The sequence below is a fragment of the Mus caroli genome, chromosome 5 (genome assembly GCF_900094665.2).
Source record: "Mus caroli chromosome 5, CAROLI_EIJ_v1.1, whole genome shotgun sequence".
NCBI lineage: Eukaryota > Metazoa > Chordata > Mammalia > Rodentia > Muridae > Mus > Mus caroli.
The window spans coordinates 27,470,299-27,488,007 of NC_034574.1; the positions used below are offsets into that span (position 1 = coordinate 27,470,299).

Genomic DNA, 17,709 nt, shown 5'->3' on the forward strand with positions numbered 1-17,709 from the left:
GATGGGTGACTTTCGTGCGTTCCCTGCTTGTACACTGTCTAATGCTCTGTGTCAGGGATTAAATGTAGTTGAGGGACAAGGATGGCAGGTGCTCACAGTCACCTCTTATTACCCAAGTGTCCAGAGGCACAGTAAATATGGCTGCTATCTCTGAGTAACACAAGAAGTCACAGGCAGGTTCATTTTCTACATGTCCAGCTAGAAAGCCTGGGCAAGCATGAAGTATTCTCCACACAAGATTCTCTCAGTCCTCCCCAATTCCTCTTTTTTTGTTCAGAAATGTCTCTTAGGAACCTCACCATAAACAACTTCTAGAAAAGTCTGCAGCCCAGCTTCATCTCCAAGTTGAGAGCGTTACATGGATCCTGAGAGATGGCCTGGGCTGGGGCAGGATAAGCTCAGCAGAAAGTATCCCATAGCATCCCAAGCCTCCAAGTCATCACTGACCAGCCTAGGACAGGCCTTGTTTGTTCCCTATTTTATTTTATACCATCCTGTCCTATTCTATTTCTGCCAAGATACCTAGAGTCTCATTCAGTAGCCAGGTTATCCTGGAACTCACTAAATAGGTCCCAAGTGGTGTTGAAATTGTGGCAATCCCCCTGCCTCAACCTCCTAAGATCTGGATTATAGGCTGACTTTGTTTTTAAACTGCACATGTTTAGACACAGGCCTCAGCTTTCCCACACAATGCCAGGGTGGCAATCTCCCAATGGTACAGAGCTGTGCTGAGGGTGTCAGGAAGAGAAGTTAGACTGGAGCATGGGTTGGAGGTTGGCCACACGGCAGCACAGCCTGAGCCACCTAATAGAGTGGCTGCATGTCTCAGAGCCAGGGGTCCCGCACAGCAGCAAAGGTAGGGCCTGGAGATCCCTGAGAGTCCTTTCTCCTCTAGAACTCAGTTCTCCGAGGACAGGTCCCGCAGTGTCAGAGAACTGCTCCAGACGGTGGCACTGCCACAGAGGCCAAGCAGGTAAGTAGGCTTTCCACAGCCAAGTTCACTCCTTGCCCATTTAACATGCACAACTGTTTTCTCAGCACCTACTGCACACTCCTTGCGGGCACATACATACACAGCCTCATCTAACAACCGCAGAAAGTCAGCAGCAACCCTGCTTCTAAGTAACACGGCTACACAATTTACATTCACTTCAAAGCTGTCCGAGCATGCGCAGTGCTGCCCACAGCTGTGCACGTGCTGGCACCGTGTGCACATCTGTGTGAAGCAGCAGTACCCTGAGGTGTGGGGAAGGAAGGAAGGAATACCAGGTGAAGCACCCGGGTCTTGCCTCCCTGTGAGGCAGCTGAGGCTGATGGTAAAGATGCAGGGCTAAGTGGGTGTCCTTGACCAGCATCCCTCAAGTCCAAGCTTGGCCTCCGCATAGCTGTATGCACCGCTCTTCAGACCTTGTTTACACAAAAGGCCCAAGAGCGAGCCCAAAGTAAGCATCCCTGTTTGTGTTTCTCAAGTGTATAGGACAGTATTTTAAAGCAAGAATTTATAGTGCTTTAAAAAAATGCAAAGAAAAATCAAATACAGCACACGGAGATAAACCAAACATCAGTATTAACAACTCCCGGGCAGAGGCATTCCCTGTAGCAGCTGATTTTCTTAACTTTTTTTTTTTAAATCTTATTTATTTTATGTGTATGAGTACACTGTAGCTGTCTTCAGATACACCAGAAGAGGGAGTCAGATCCCATTACAGATGGCTGTGAACCACCATGTGGTTGCTGGCATTTGAACTCAGGACCTCTGGAAGAGCAGTCAGTGCTCTTAACCGCTGAGCCATCTCTCCAGCCCCATACAAAAGCGTTCACAGGGCTGGAGAGATGACTCAGTTGGTACAGCGCTTGCCTGAGTTCAGATCCCCAGGATCCTCATAAACAAAACCTGGTGGAAAAAAACAAAGCAAACCATAAAACCAAAAACTAAGTGTGCTGCAATGCACCTGGACCCCAGGGACGACAACCTAAGAGGAGGGTCTGTCTCTGTAAGCTCACTACATTGGCAAGTTCCAAGACAGTGAGAGACCTTGTAGAAGGATCCCAAAGACTGACACCCGAGGCTGTCTTTTGATCTTGACCACATTGCATTTTTCTGTGCCTATACAAAACTTGTTCCTACCCCAAACATATACATGAATAAAAGCATGCACATCAAAAAAATAAAAGACTACTACACAGGAGGTTTCCATGTGTAATCAAACACATTGGGAAGCTGAGGCAGGTAGACCATCAATCTGAAGCTAGCCTGGGCTACACACTGAGCCTTGCATCTCAAAAATAAAAACAATAAAGCTGTAGCACTTTGAGAGTTTTTCGGCCTACTGTGGTGGATGATGGATGAGAAGGCCCTCACAGGCTCATACTCACCTGCATGCTTTGTCCCCAGCAGCTGACCTGTTTGGAAGGCTTAGCAGGTGTGTTCCTGGGGTTGGACTTAGAGGTTTCAAATGGCCAGGCCAGGCCTACTCTGTCTCTCTGCCTGCCTGCTGCCTATGTGTCAGGATGGAAAGCTCTAAGCTGCTGCTCCACACCATGTCTGTTTGCCACCATGATGACAATGGACTAACCTCTGAAACTGTATGCAAACCTCCAACTAAATGCTTCCTTTTGTAAGAATTATGGTGGTCACTGTGTCTCTTCACAGCTATAATGAGGGAATCTACTAGGTCCAAGCATGGGAAACAGCTCCAACAAGTTTAGCCTTTCACCTTTCTTCTCCTTGCTAAACAGATTATATTTTTAGCCCCCAAGGCCCATTCCCTTATCTGGCCACTGACTCACTCCTGAGACAAACCTCCAAGGTCCAACAATCAAACTCATTATTTGGCTAATAAGTTTAATCAGGACTTACCAACTCATCTTAGCACAGAATCTCCCTTCCCCTCTTTAAAACCCCTCTCCTGAAGACAACCAAACCTACCCGCTGCTTGCTGTCCCCACACCCCACCCCTGGAAGAAATCTTTGTGCTGAGAATTTGGTGTCTGGGTGTGTCCTGTGTGACTCTGGGGGGCCTCCGCCATCCCTTACAAATAGCACAGTAATTAAGACATGCCCTTGTGGGTTTGCCTTTTTAAGCCTCTGCAAAATGTAATGGCAAAATGCTATTTTCTGGAAACCCAGGAATGGCCCTGGCCATCCTATCATCCTGGCCAGTATTTAATTGAGGCTTGCTTCAAATTTGGTTCAGAATTGTGGTAGTGACCTTATTCTCACCCAGCAGGATTAGCACCCTTGAAGCAGGTCCTCAGGCTTATATGGCAAGCAGTTTACAGACTGAGCCACCCTTCAAGCCCCTCTGTCCTGTTTCCAAAGGATTACATATTTGCCGAAGAAAAGTGTCCATGGAACTAAACTTGTTTTGCCTTTGTTTTAGAAACAGATCTTGCTGTCCAGGCTAACCCTAAACTTATGGGCCTAACTAAGCAATATTCCTTCTTCAGCCTTCCGAGTACTAGTACTCTAGGCACGTGTCACCAATGTCCCCAAGTGTCACCTCCTACTATTATCTTGGCTCAGGCCACTCTGAGTAAGACCCTCATGTGTGTTTGCTTTGTTTTGAGACAAGGTCTCACTGTGTAACCCTGGCTGTCCTAGAGCTCCCTCGACAGCCCAGGCTGCCCTGGGATTGAGGTCTATGCCCGCATACCCAGTCCCCTCATCTGTCTTTTATTTTCACGACCTTGTAAGACCAACAGAGAGGACTGGCACTTTTCATGTTGAAACCAGTTAAGATTCTCAGGTCCAAAGGAAACTCCAGTTCCCTCAAACTCCAAAAGGCAGTCCTGAACTATAGGAGGATTTCTGGCAGTTAGATAAAAGCCAGCGTTCGGAGTGGAGCTGGTTCCCTCTACCAAAAGGAGCCATTTCCCTTATCACTGGCTATCCGTGGTGGTGCCTTTAGAATACCAAAGCACACACTGGCCTCCAGGCTCCCTCAGAATCACAAGTACCTGTTACATACTTCACACTCTTCCTTGTCCTTTCTCCCTAAACGCCAACTCACAGGCTTCCCTCCCCTAGCTACTCATTCTTATAACCCTGCTCTTTTCTTTTCTTTTTTAAGATTAATTTATTTAGTGTATGTGAGTACACTGTAGCTGTCTTCAGACACACCAGAAGAGGGCATCAGATCCCATTACAGATGGTTGTGAGCCACCATGTAGTTGCTGGGAATTGAACTCAGGACCTCTGGAAAAGCAGTTGTGCTCTTAACCACTGAGCCACCTCTCCAGCCCAACCCTGCTATTTTCAATATGCTCTCTCTCTGTCTTCTTGAGTTTCCCCTCCCTCTGTGTTCCTTTCTTTCTGCTCTGGCTATTCTTACTCTCATACCTATAAGAACACCCTTCCTTTAACCATATCACAGATGGCTCATGTCAGCAGTTTATACAAAAAGGAAGTCTTCATTCTCTACAAGTTACAATTTCTGACTCACATTTTTACCTCAGAGGACTTGTAAATTTAGCATGAATATTATAGAAGAAAGTATTCATATTCTCCTATAAAAATATTTTCCACCCTGTTCAAACTGAGGATATCCTTCTGCCTTTAGAGCAGGAGACTTATAGCAAGGGCCGTCCCTGGGGCCAGGCCCTTTTGTCTTATACCTAGGTGTGTTGTGTTCTGGAAATGTTAGCCCTTGCCTCTGGGCCTAGAAGCCAGGTATGTCATAGCACCTAAAGAACCTCCCCTGAGAGCTAGGGGCACCAGGCAAAGGCAGTACAAAGGATGAGCTATATAGCCAGTAGAGCAATAGTTCTTACTGGAGTCTCTGTGTACCAACCCTGTTGCCAAGGGCATCCTGAGGAAAGCCCATATCCATTTGACCCGCCTAACTGCAGGAGATGGAAGGAGCATCCACCAAAATGCCAGGGATGAAGAGAGGAGTCTCAAGGGCAGAAAAACAACTGTTGGTTAGGAGAGCCGTGGATGGGAAATGGTTCTCAAAAAAGCCGCAGGAACAGCTGGGCGTGGTGGCACACGCCTTTAATCCCAGCACTCGGGAGGCAGAGGCAGGCAGATTTCTGAGTTCGAGGCCAGCCTGGTCTACAAAGCGAGTTCCAGAACAGCCAGGGCTATACAGAGAAACTCTGTCTCGAAAAACCACACACACACACACACACACACACAAACCGCTCGAGGAATGCAAAATGGGTCGCTGAAGGAAACCTATGAACTCCTCCTTTTCAGAGATCTGCTGTCCTTTCCCAATCTCCTTCCAAAAAAAGCAGTGTGTGTGAGCTGCAGAAGGGGGCTCAGGATGGGGGTGGTGCATGGGTGAGTGTCCAAAGACCAGAAAAAGAACCAAATCTATAAGTAAGCTGAAGAGCAACATATTCTTCCTTCCTTCCTTTCTTTTAAGATTTAGTTATTTTATGTGCATGGATATTTGGCCTGCATATATGTCTAGATTCTCTAGAACTGGGGTTATAGTTATGAGCTGCTGTGTGAGTACTAGGAAACAAACCCAGGTCTCCTGAAAGTATAGCCAGTGTTCTTAACCACTGAGCTACCTCTGTAGCTCTAGACAGCAACATATTTTCAACTAGATATCCTGTAATCCAAAAGTGTGATCTACAAAAACATTAGCCAATATATGGGAAAGAGGCAATGTGCAATATGCCATTAAAATGCCAAAAAATATCTTTATGTCTTATGGGGAGAAATGGACAGAATATTTAAAATCATAATTGCCTGCAATGTAATATACAGATGACAGCAGGTACACCTGGTGGTCCCCTGTCCCTGCTGCTCATAAGCAAAGGTCTCTCAGTGCTTCCTCAGGTGGAAGACCAGAAGGCAGGCCTGCACAGCCCAAGTGTACAGGTTCTTTGATCAGGATCCCAGGCAGTTACAGAACATCACCAGTTCCTGCAGAGTTCCTCAGCAGTCCCTGGGTTCCTCAATCCTCAGCTCCCTTTGGGAAGCCACACTGCTTACTGACTGATAACACCCAACTGAGACAAGAACCGCAGCCAGAGAAAGTGGCATTCAGGCTGTGCACGATCCATACCACAGGACTACAGAGAACAACATGACACTTGTTGAAATTTTTAAAAATTAATTTCTGACTATGGGTCTTTGTCTGCATGTATATCTGTGCACCATGTATGTGCCTGGTATAAGTAGAGGTCAGAAAAGATTTTGAACCCTCTGGGAATGGAGTTACGGAGTTTGTGAGTCACTAAATGGGAACTGGGAACTGGGAACTGGGAACTGATCCTAGTTCCTCTAGAAGAGCAGCTAGTGCCTCCCTTAACTGCTGAGTGAGCTCTCTAGCTCTCTATAAGGCTGGATCTCAATGTTGCCTGCAGGCCCAGTGTAATAAAGCTTTGGTTCCGAGCACTGCACTGATGCTGAGAAGTGGGGTAGAATCTCTAAAAGGAGAAGGATACACTGATCATGGAACATTGAACTTCCAGCCTTCCTTCCTTTCCTTTCCTTTTTCTTTTCCCTGAGACTGTGTTTCTCTGTGTAGCCCTGGCTGTCCTGGAACTCAGAAATCCGCCTGCCTCTGCCTCCCAAGTGCTGGGATTAAAGGTGTGTGCCACCACCGCTCGGCTGAAAATGTAGTTGTCAAAAGTTTGACAATTTCTTATAAAAATATATACTTAGTAAATGAACAAGTAATTTTATTTTTAGGTAATATAAAAGAAATGTAGGAGCTGGGATAATGGCTCCAAGTCCCAGCGCCAATTCTGTGACTCACAGCCATTTTAACTCCAGTTCCAAGGGACCTGGCACCCTTTTCTTCTGACTTTTAAGGGCACAAGGAATACATGCAATGTGCATGTACACACAGATACACAGACAGACAGACACACAGAGTAAGATAGTGTTACATATAAAATAAGTAAATCTAAAAAAAAATTAAAAAGTGGGCTGGAGAGATATGGCTCAGAGGTTAAGAGCACTGACTGCTCTTCCAGAGGTCCTGAGTTCAAGTCCTAGCAATCACATGGTGGCTCACAACCATCTAGATTGAGATCTGATAGCCTCTTCTGGTGTGCATACAGAACACTGTACACAAAATAGGTAAATAAATCTCCCACCAAAAACTCCCTGTAGGACCCACATACACTTTGCCACCAAGAACACCCCGTGGTACCCATACAATCTTCCCCACTCTGGTCTAACTTCCCCATTTGCAGAAGTGCATGCATTCAGTACAAGTCAGACTTGGCAGTGTGATCTTTTCCTGGGCTAATGACATGCATTACAATACTACCTAGAGTGGCACAGAACTACTTGACCCAGTTAACCATGAAAACACAAAGGCATAGCCAATATCCTATAATCTACTGAGCTGCTGAGCCATGATGCTCAGTAGGCTTGATATGTTAAATACAATTTTTATTTAATACATTTCAATCGATGATAGGTTTGTCAGGAAACAGCTCCACCCCAAGCGAGGGAATGTCTGTCCTACCTGGCAGAAAAAACAAAACAAAAACAAAAACAAAAAACTACCAACGTATGTGATGTTAACACAAATTTTCTCCCTCTCCTCCCCTCTCCTCTTATCCTCCCTCCCCTTCTCTTCTCTGCTCTTTCTCCCTCACCTCCTCTTTGTCTCCCCATTTAGACAGGGTTTCAACAATATAGCCAAGGCTAGCCTGGAGTTCCCAGTGTAGACCAGTACTCTCTGAGAGCTTCCTACCTCAGCTTCCCTAGTGATGGGACTAAGGGTGCATGTCACCATGCCCCACTACAACTCTCTAAAATGTTATGCTCAATGAAACCACATGTAACACATAATACTACATGGTTGCATTTCTATAAAACTGTAGAACAGTAGCTCTAGTGCATGCAGTGATTGTCTAGAAGTGTGGAGGACACTGACTGCAGGGACACAGATGTGCCTGTGACAGTGGTTACATGGGAATATACATTCATCAAGACCATGGAGTTTATGCTTCAAAAACTGTATTTGACTGCCAATTAACACCACGGTATAATCCTAGAACTCAGGTAAAGCAGGAAGATCGCCAGTTTTGAGGCCATACTGAGCTATATAGTGAGATCCTATCTCAAGAGTAAGTAAATAAATAAATAAATAAATAAATAAATAAACCCTTAGTAAGGTTTTGTGTTTCCTTTTTAACCAATTAATTTTTACATCTGTATAGAATTAAAGTTGCTCTTAGGACTGAGCATGTAGCTCAGTTGGTAGAGTGTTTGTGTGGCATGTATGTAGTACTCCTGAGTTTAAACCCCAGTACTGTATAAACCAAGCATGGTGCTGCACTCCTGTAATCCCAGCACTTGTACGGTAGAGTCAGGAGGATCAGGAGTTCAAAGCCAGACTCAGCTAAACAGCAAGTTCAAAACCAGTCTGGGCTACAAGAAACAATCTCCTCCATCTCCTCCTCCTCCTCCGCCTCAGCCGCCTCCTCCTCCTCAGCCACCTCCTCCTCTTCCTCCTCCGCCTCCTCCGCCTCCTCCTCCTCTTCCTTCTTTTCTTCTTTATTTAAACAAGAATAATTTCTCTCAAAAATTTCATGATATACAAGAATATATGGTGTGGCATCTTTAATACACCTTTTCTCTTTATATCAACATGAAACTAACAGCTCATCTCCACCTGCCACATCTCTGAGATATACTTCTGACTAGAAATAAGCTTTACACTACTCCCATCCAAACAAAAACTAAAATTAGTACCAAGGAAATGAGAGGAAAGAGAAAAGCACAAAGCAAGTCAGATGGTAAGCCTTTCTCGTGGCTAGATATCCTAAGGAATGTTAAACAAGAGTCTTTTCTATCAAATACTGTAAAACCTGAGCTTAGAACAAAGAATTAAAATTACTTTATTGCCCCACTTGTAGGAGTTTTATGCAAAGGTCTAAATCCTCCTCCATCTAGTAAATTGTTGTTTACTTAAAGGCCCACTGCTCTATTTTAGCATCGTGATGGCCTGGGCAGTGGACCCTTTCTCTTTCTCCTTCACTTACTGAGCCAATTCTTTCCAGACTAGCCAACTGAATAAGATAGTGAGGGCGGACTCCAGTCAGTTGGGAAAAAGACAGTCACCACCTGAGTCAGATAAAAACCCAATGCACTTCCTGTCTCTGTGTGTCTACTCTTTGTCAAAAATAAAGTTTGAGTGAATAAATAAATTAGTGATGAAAAAAAAAGACTAAAGTTTGAGGCAGGCATAGTTGGCCTCTGCATGGGCTCCTACCTCCAGGCTCCTACCCTGTTTGCGTTCTTGCTTTTTGTTTGAACAGAGATGGGGAAGTATAAGTAACATAAAGCCTTTCCTCCTCACTTTGCTTTTGGCTAAGTTGTTTCATCACAACAACAGAAATCCTAAAATAGAAATGGGTACAGTTTGTGGGATACTAGTGTGGCAATCCTGACCATGGGTTTTGGGGAGGACTGTTGGAGGGATGCCGGAACTCTGGGCTAGAAAAGCCACTGAATGTTCAAATCTTAGCAAGCTGTTCTGAGAACTTGGGCCATTAGAATGCTGAGAGCTATGCACAAATTTTAGTGTAAGCGATAAGGCAACTCCATTTTGTACCTGCTATCTACTTTAGTACCTTTGGCCTCTGACCTAAATTCCTGAAAAGCCCTTACCTCCTCTCCAGAACTGTGTAGCTACGTGAAGTGATTGGTCACGTGTTCTGGCTTCTGTAGACTTACTTATCACTGTGAGCATGGGGAATGAGGCAGATCCTTACAGAGCTGTAAATTCTGCAGCAGTGAAGTAATTGTGGTGTCAGCCTTAAAAAGCCTTCCCTCCACTTGCTTCTGTGCAGCATCTCTGACTTGGCGTTAGAGACTGCGGTCCTGCTAACAGTTATTTGGCTAGTTATAATCTACATTGAGTCGGTAGTCTTTCCCCAGTGGCCTCAAACTCCATAACATTAGAATGAAGCAAAGGCTCAAGACCATTTAATATTTTGATTTAAGATTCTGTGGTTCTGCCGGGCCATGGTGGCGCACGCCTTTAATCCCAGCACTTGGGAGGCAGAGGCAGGCGGATTTCTGAGTTCGAGGCCAGCCTGGTCTACAGAGTGAGTTCCAGGACAGCCAGAGCTACACAGAGAAACCCTGTCTCAAACAAACAAACAAACAAACAAGCGATTCTGTGGTTCTGCTCAGCTGGTCCTGACGAGTCTTCTGTAACCGAAGAGCCCAGATCACTGTAATCTTCAAATGCCAGTCTATGGGAGCCATGCCTTTCAAACCTCCACATTCCATTCCTTGGCCCCCAAAGGCTTTCAGCCATAACATAAGGCAAAATACATTTAGTCCAACTTCCAAAGTCCCCATAGTCTTACCACAATCTCAACAATGTTTGAAAGTCCAAAGTTCAAAGTCTTGTCTGAGATTCATGCAATCTCTTAACTGTAACCCCCTATAAAATAAAATCAAAAGCAGATCTATCCTTCCAACTATCATGTGCATAAGGAAGGGAGCGTGGTGAGGAAATACTGGACCAAAGCAAGAGAGAAAATCAGCTGGGCCAACTCCAAACTTTGCATCTCCATGTATGATATCAAAGCGCTCTTCAGATCTCCACTCCTTTCAGCTTTGTTGACTGCAGCAGACTTCTTTCTCTTGGGCTGATCCCACTCCCTGTTTGTAGCTTTCTTCGGCAGATCTCCCAGAGCTCTGGCAATCCAAGCTTCACCTTCACAGTTTCACACAGTGGCCTCGCTGGGCCTCCATGCAGGGACACCCACTTTCCTTAGTCAGGAGGGAGATTCCATAACCCCTTTCTTCTATTCTTGACTCTAAAGCCTGAACCACGTGGCTAAAGTTACCGAGTTCCATTGCTTGCTGTGGCTGGAATATGTTCAACTGTATCGTCACCAGCTTGTTTCCCGTGATTTATTCACTCTAAGGTTGGCTGTTCTAGAACTTGCTCTGTAGGCTCACCTGGAACTCAGAGACCTGCATGTCTCTGTCTCCTGAGTGCTGGGATAAAAGGCAGGAACCATCACTCCTAGACTTTTCTTTAATTTCTTTTCTCTAGATGGAAGCTTAGCTTGGTAGAATCTCACCCCAGGTCATCACTCTGTTAATCCCATTTAATATCCTTGAACACAGGATTTAGCTCCATTCCATTTTCTGGTTCACCTAATTTAATACTTGAACAATACCTGCTGTATTTTTCCTTTCTACGCTTGCTCCATTTCAACAACAACAACAACATGCTCAACAACAACATGCTATTCCTAAGAGTGAAACCCACAGGACAGAATCTATGCTAGGCTGTTTTAAGACCTCATTTGTCAATGCAGTTAATCTAAATCTCTTCACCTTAGCCTCAGGCAGACTCCTTGGACAAGGGCAAAAGCAACCACATTCTTCACCACAATCTTTAGACAACATTCTAAAATCATTTTTTCCCCTAAAACTTCTTGAACCGGGCACCCACAGTTCAAATCACCCTTGAGTTCTTGGAACAAACCTATGTCTGCCACCAAACGCTGAGGTAACAGGGACATGCTGCCATGGATGGCTTTTCATCCTTGTGCAGTGAACACTATTACACACCTCCCCAGCTCCCTAAATTTGTCATTTTCAAAGTTCTACCAGAATGAATGGTCACAATTGGGAAAATTTCTTTTATTTGCAATGAGTTTAGGCAGGTACTGGAGATAAGGGGTGCTGCCAATTCAAGTCTCTCCTCACTCTGCTGCCACCACAAAATATTCTAGCATCAACCCAGTGCACACTACTCTCTATGAGATGAAATGCTGGCATCTTACTCGAAAACCCAGGAGTTCCGTAGCCGTGTTACTCACGTAAGGGATGGTTACCTAGAACTCCCACAATTCTTTACCTACAGGTGTCTGCGAACTCCCATTGCATAGGCCATTCCACATCAGTGTCTTGCCAGTCTAGGATTGGGACCCTGCAAGATCCTTTTACAGCCATCATGTAAAAATCATGGCACACACCTTTTAATATCATGTAGAGAATGAGGTAAAAAAAATGACAAGTTTGAGGCCAACCTAAGCAAGTTAGTGAGACTCTGACTCAAAGTAAAATTAAAAAGGACTAGACTATAGCTCAGTGGGAAAGCAAGCATGCAGCCTGCATGACACCCTGGGTTCAATCCTTAGTGTCACAGAGAAATGGAGAGGAGAGAAAGGAGAGGAAGGGAAGGGAAGAGGGATGGAGACAAGGAAGAAGGGATAGGAAAGAAGGAACAGGAGGAGGGAGGAAACACTGGCTTCTATAGGAGGAAATTGGTCAAAACCCACAGTACTACAGAGCCTATCCTGGAAGGAGGCCCATCACATAGCAATGGCACCAAAATTAGCGACAGAGACTGAGGAACATGGAGGAGCATCAGCTGCTTTCCCACTCAACCTTCTACTCTACAATTAAATATACAGAGGACCAGGGAGAGAGTGACACTTCCAAGTTCATACAGGTGGTATGTGTGACTTGCCACCAGCAAGCTGAGGTCGTGTCAGCTGAGGAAGACAAACAGTATGGAGGGAGGTCTGAGAGAATCCAAATACCAGAAAGCTTCAGTCCTCACCCTCTTCTGCCTAGTACTGGGACCAGTCACAGATCATCTGATGAATCAAGTCATTCTTTTGTTAAATTATGGATGAAGAAAAGACAGTCTTGTGGGGCTTTTTGTAAATATGTATGAGTGTAGTGTGTGACATGTATGCACTGGTATCAGAACAGAGGCTAGATGTCAGGTGTCGGCTCTACCACCCTCTTCCCTGTTCCCTCGAAACAGAGCGTCCACTGAACCTAGGTGAAAGGCAGCAGTCCAGCAATCCTCTTGTGTCTGCCCTCCCATGGTGGTGAAGTTACAAGCACCCGTCACCAGGTCCAGCTTGCACCTCATGCTTCAGATGCTCTTACTTGATGAGCCATGTTCTTGGCCCTAAATTACAGCTTTACATCGAATTTCCATAAGTACTGAACGTCCACTGAATCAGAGGCTCATCCTGGCCATAGAAAGCAGAGGTGTTGGAAGAGGTGCTGCATTATGTAAGATGCACTGTTCAGGAACACTGTGGCTGCCCCATCCCCCTTACGTGACAATCTGGTATGGAGCATTCTGAGTGCTAATAAAACAATTTGATTATAACAGTCTGGTTCCTGGTGAGAAAGAATTCTTATTACAAAAACCAACATGTCACCTGTCTTAGTCCCAGAACAATAGCCAAGATGGCTGCTGACAATACGAGTGCAAGCAATGATTCCAACAGCAAGCACTTTCTGCTCACAGTGCAGGGGAGACCAGGGCCAGGTCTTTGAATAGAAGACAAGCTTTATAGCATATCAAAGGTGTGATTCCTACAGCCATCCAAAATCCACCAGATACACGAGACCCAAGAAAGCAAATGTGATTTGTTCAAACAATCGCATTTAGAAAGTCACAGCTGTTTGAGATGAGAAGACATCAGTCCTACCTCCCAGTGACTAGCAAGTTTGGGCGGGATCTCCAAGCCCAGCTTCTCAAGCTTCCGTTCCCTGTACTTCTCATACTGCCGGTACCCAGCATACCCTCCACCTGTTGCCAACAGGATGGGCACAGGGCGCAGGAGGAACAAGGATCGGACAGGAGCAGTATGGAAATTTCTGACACCTGTAACAGGGAAAAGAAAACAAGGAGATTCTAAGCATGGGAGACAGAAGTAAAAATGAGTCATGCAATCCCAGTACCACAAGAGAGCCCGAAAGACAACCTTAGTGAAGGTGACTGGACTGGAGAGGAAGACTGAGGAACAGCTCCTAAGACCCTTCTTCAAGTCACGTCACTCAGTAGAGGACAGGCATCTTGGCTATGGAACCAGTCATGGACTGAAAACAAAAACTCTGAACTACACTGGGCTTCATTATATAGGCCTATGATCCCAGCTACTGCTGAGGCCAGCCTGGGTGACTCAGGGAGACACAATCTCAAAATAACAAATCAAAACTGGCCTACTGAACTAGCTCGGTAATGGAGACTCACCCAGGATATGTAAGCCCTTTGATCCATCGCTGGCACCAAATAAATAAATAAATAAATAAATAAATAAATAAATAAATAAATAAAGGATGGTCGGTTGTGGTAGCTCCCACCTTTAATCTCAGTACCTGGGAGGCAGAGGCAGGTAGATCTCTGATTTCAAGGCCAGCCTAACTATATAGAGGTCTACGCCAAGCAGAGATACATAGACCCTGTCTCACAACATCAAAAACAAAAACAAACCAGAATCATAAACAAATGAAGGAGAGAGGGTGAGATAGATAAGAAAATCTCAACGAGGCTTAGAAACTAATCAAGGTGGGCTCAGCTGTCTACCGACATGCTACACACACCAGTTCTCACCCTGGCTCTTCTCTCAGAAGTTACATGAGGTGATTTACAATTCTGGCCTTTACAAGTCACACTAGGCTCTGACATTCTAAAACACACAAGCGTATACACTCCTGATAAGGAGCAACCCCAGCCAGACACAGAGAGACGCATCATGATCTTACTCATAGATGGAATCTAGAAAGGTAGCGGGCTAGAATATCCCAGTGGTAGAGCACGTGCTTAGCATGTAATAAGGGTTGATCTCCAGCACTGCAAAATAACTGTTTTTAAAGGTGGTTAGAGTAAGAGCTGGGACAGGAAAGCCAAGGTCACACGTTGTGAAGGGCCTAAGGTACAATAAAAGGATTATTAACATTATATAGTAATAACTTGCCAAAAGAGAACAGACAATGACTTCACTGTGTATCTCTAGATAAACACGTCAGCACTCCATCCTGTTGGCTGACCTGGTGGTACACTCCTATAACCCCAACACCCAGGAGGGTGGAGGAAGGGGGATAGTGTTCAAGGCCAGCCTGGGCTCAACAGCAAGACTCTATCTCAAATAAAAAAAAACAAACAAAAAAGCAAAACAAAACCACCATGCAATATGCCTTAAATACATACAACTGAAGAAACCAAAGCACATCAAGACCCCTCAGGAGCCGAGTCATGAACAGCAAAGTAGATGGGTGCCATGACGTGATTGGGGGGGCCACAGTGCCTAATTTCAGTGGCTGCTTTTAGTTGTTTTCAGATAGGGTCTCACAGATCCCAGGCCAACCTCAAACTGTGTAACTAAGACTGGCCTGATGCTCCTGCCTCCGGCTTTCAAGGGCTGGGTCTCTGTGTGTTGTCATCACAACCAGCACATTCTTTTGTCACTGTTTATGCCCCTGAGGTACTGGGACTGACCCTAGGGTCTGCCTGGGGTCTTACTCATACTACAGAGCTACAGTCACACCACTGAGGTACATTCACACTCAAACCACTGGCTCTTTTAAAACTGTTATTTATTTAACCTGTGTATGTATGCACAGACATAAATGTGCACACAGGCACCGAGTGGATCCTGAGAACCAAACAAGTTATCAGATAGCTGATAGCAAGAGCCTTTACCCACCAAACCAGCTCACTGACACGCTGGCTCTTTTTTTAAAATAAGCAAATATGGATGTAATAAATCTTGCTCATTGTCTAATCATGCCTAATGATCCTGCCACTTGGCAGGTTATCTGTTGGAGCAGCCTGTCTTGCCTTGGACAGGTAACATTGGGAGTAAGGGTCTCCAAGAGGGAAACATGAGTCACATGCTGCAATAACTTCCATCCTGTAAAGGGTCACAGTCATCTTTTTCTCTGGCAGTCTCCTCAACCATCCACTCAGGAGTGACACTGCCCTTCAATGTGTGTTTCAATAAACAGTCCTGAAAGGCCAAGGTCAGACTCCTGTCTCTGGGTTTCTCTCTCTCTCTCTCTCTCTCTCTCTCTCTCTCTCTCTCTCTCTCTCTCAGTTTAGTCTATGTGTACTGGTGTTCTGCCTGCATGTATGTGTGTGAGTGTATCAGATATTGGAGTTAGAGACAGTTGTGAGCTGATGTGGGCACAGAGAATTGTCCTCCAGGAGAGCAGTTAGTGCTCTTAACCACTGAGCCATCTCTCCAGCCTCTGCTTCCTATCTATTTAAGCTGTCTCAGAAACCTAACAAATACTAACTTAAAAACCAAAAAGACAGAACTCGGGGGCTGGAGAGATGGCTCAGCGGTTAGGAGAACTGACTGTTCTTCCAAAGGTCCTAAGTTCAAATCCCAGCAACCACATGGTGGCTCACAACCATCTATAATGAGATCTGACGCCCTCTTCTGGTGCAGCTGAAGACAGCTACAGTGTACTTAATGATAATAAATAAATCTTTAAAAAAAAAGACAGAACTCTGATCAAGAAAGACTTGTCAGAGTGTGACAGTGCAAGACACTGCATCCATCTTGGATTCTTGCCAAGACCATTTTAGGTTTCACTGCCTTGATAGAGAATCCTATGGAAAATTCCCTGATTCTATTCTAGGAACCTGAGGTCAAGATGCCCCAGCTAACTTTATCTTAGCTTCTGTTAGACAGCCTGCTTGTGCAGGACCCACTCTGGCTAAACACTTATTTTACTTTCTGTTAAACTGTTCCCTTGCCCCAAACCTCCCCCTGCAGCTGCTGCATGAGATAGATACCAGGATGTGAGGGGTTTTGCCTTTAAAACCCCTTACCCTAAACACTTGGGTCCCAAATACCTGAATGTAGTCCCAGACAGCAGGAATAGAGATTTTCAACTGACTATAAACCGTGTCTGTGTGGTGACCCTTGGTGGGCTCCCGTAAGGAGAGCAAGATCTACCTTTCACTTTGCTCTTTCTGAACTGACTAGTGATGACACCCAGTCTGCAGCCAACACCCACAGGCACAGTGCTCAATGTTTCCTGCTACCTTTCTTTGGTTCTGTTTTTAAAGGCAGGGTCTTCTCTTTATGCCAGGCTGGGCTCAAGCTCAAAGCAGTGTTCCTGCTTCAGTCTCCCAAGTGCTGGAGTAGCAACCACCACACTCAGTTTCATCTATAGGTTTTCCTCTTGACTTTTCTTTCTCTTCTTTTTGTAATTATATGAGTGTTTGTGATCGTGTGAGTGCAGGTGACAGCCAAATGCAGAAGACATCTGGTCCCCTGGTGCTGGAGTTACAGGTAGGCTTGATGACCAGGAGTTAAGATTCCTGGGTAGGCAGACAGAGGGGAAGAGGGGGCCATGGCTTGGTAATAAAGGTGGCATCCTTACAGGATGCCTGGCCTCTGACTTGAGACAGCCTTCTCCCCCACTCGCTGACTTGAGACAAAAACCTGGCAGCTTAAAACCAAGGCCTTGTAGGCCTTGCCCCTGTACAACTGGTCCCCTGCTGATGGACTGCTTCAACAAGTTCAAGGTCAGCTCTTGACACAGAACAGTTCTGGGACAACCAACAGCCATCTTTCTTCAAATTGACCAACCTTAAATTAGGGGAGAAAAACTCTTCATTGACTTAAAATAGTTGATCCCTTGAAAAGAGACTAGAGTTTTTGGCTTCCCAAGTTCAATCTCTGCTTTGCAGAGCATTGTTCTCTGTGTCTGCTGCATGTATGCATGCGTCTCACCTCCCCAACCCATAATGAACTCCACTCAACTGCTGGTTCTGACTGCAGAGTTTGAGATTTCTTCAGCCTATCACTTTGGGGGCTCATCCAGGATTTCTTCTGAGGAAGCTGACTCTTCAGAAATCAGGCTAAACCCTGAAAGGATAAGAAGGTGTGTCCACGGGCTGGTGAGATGGCTCAGTGGGTAAGAGCACCCGACTGCTCTCCCGAAGGTCCAGAGTTCAAATCCCAGCAACCACATGGTGGCTCACAACCATC

General features: G+C 45.3%; 1 protein-coding gene across 1 annotated transcript in view; it reads right to left on the bottom strand.

Annotated features, from left to right (window-relative positions):
• The window catches only part of Pisd (phosphatidylserine decarboxylase), a 45,983-nt gene that overhangs the window by 11,149 nt on the left and 17,125 nt on the right, over positions 1-17,709 (bottom strand). The window contains 1 exon segment of the mRNA XM_021161698.2: positions 13,411-13,586. Within this exon segment, the coding sequence (XP_021017357.1) occupies positions 13,411-13,586 (176 nt within the window).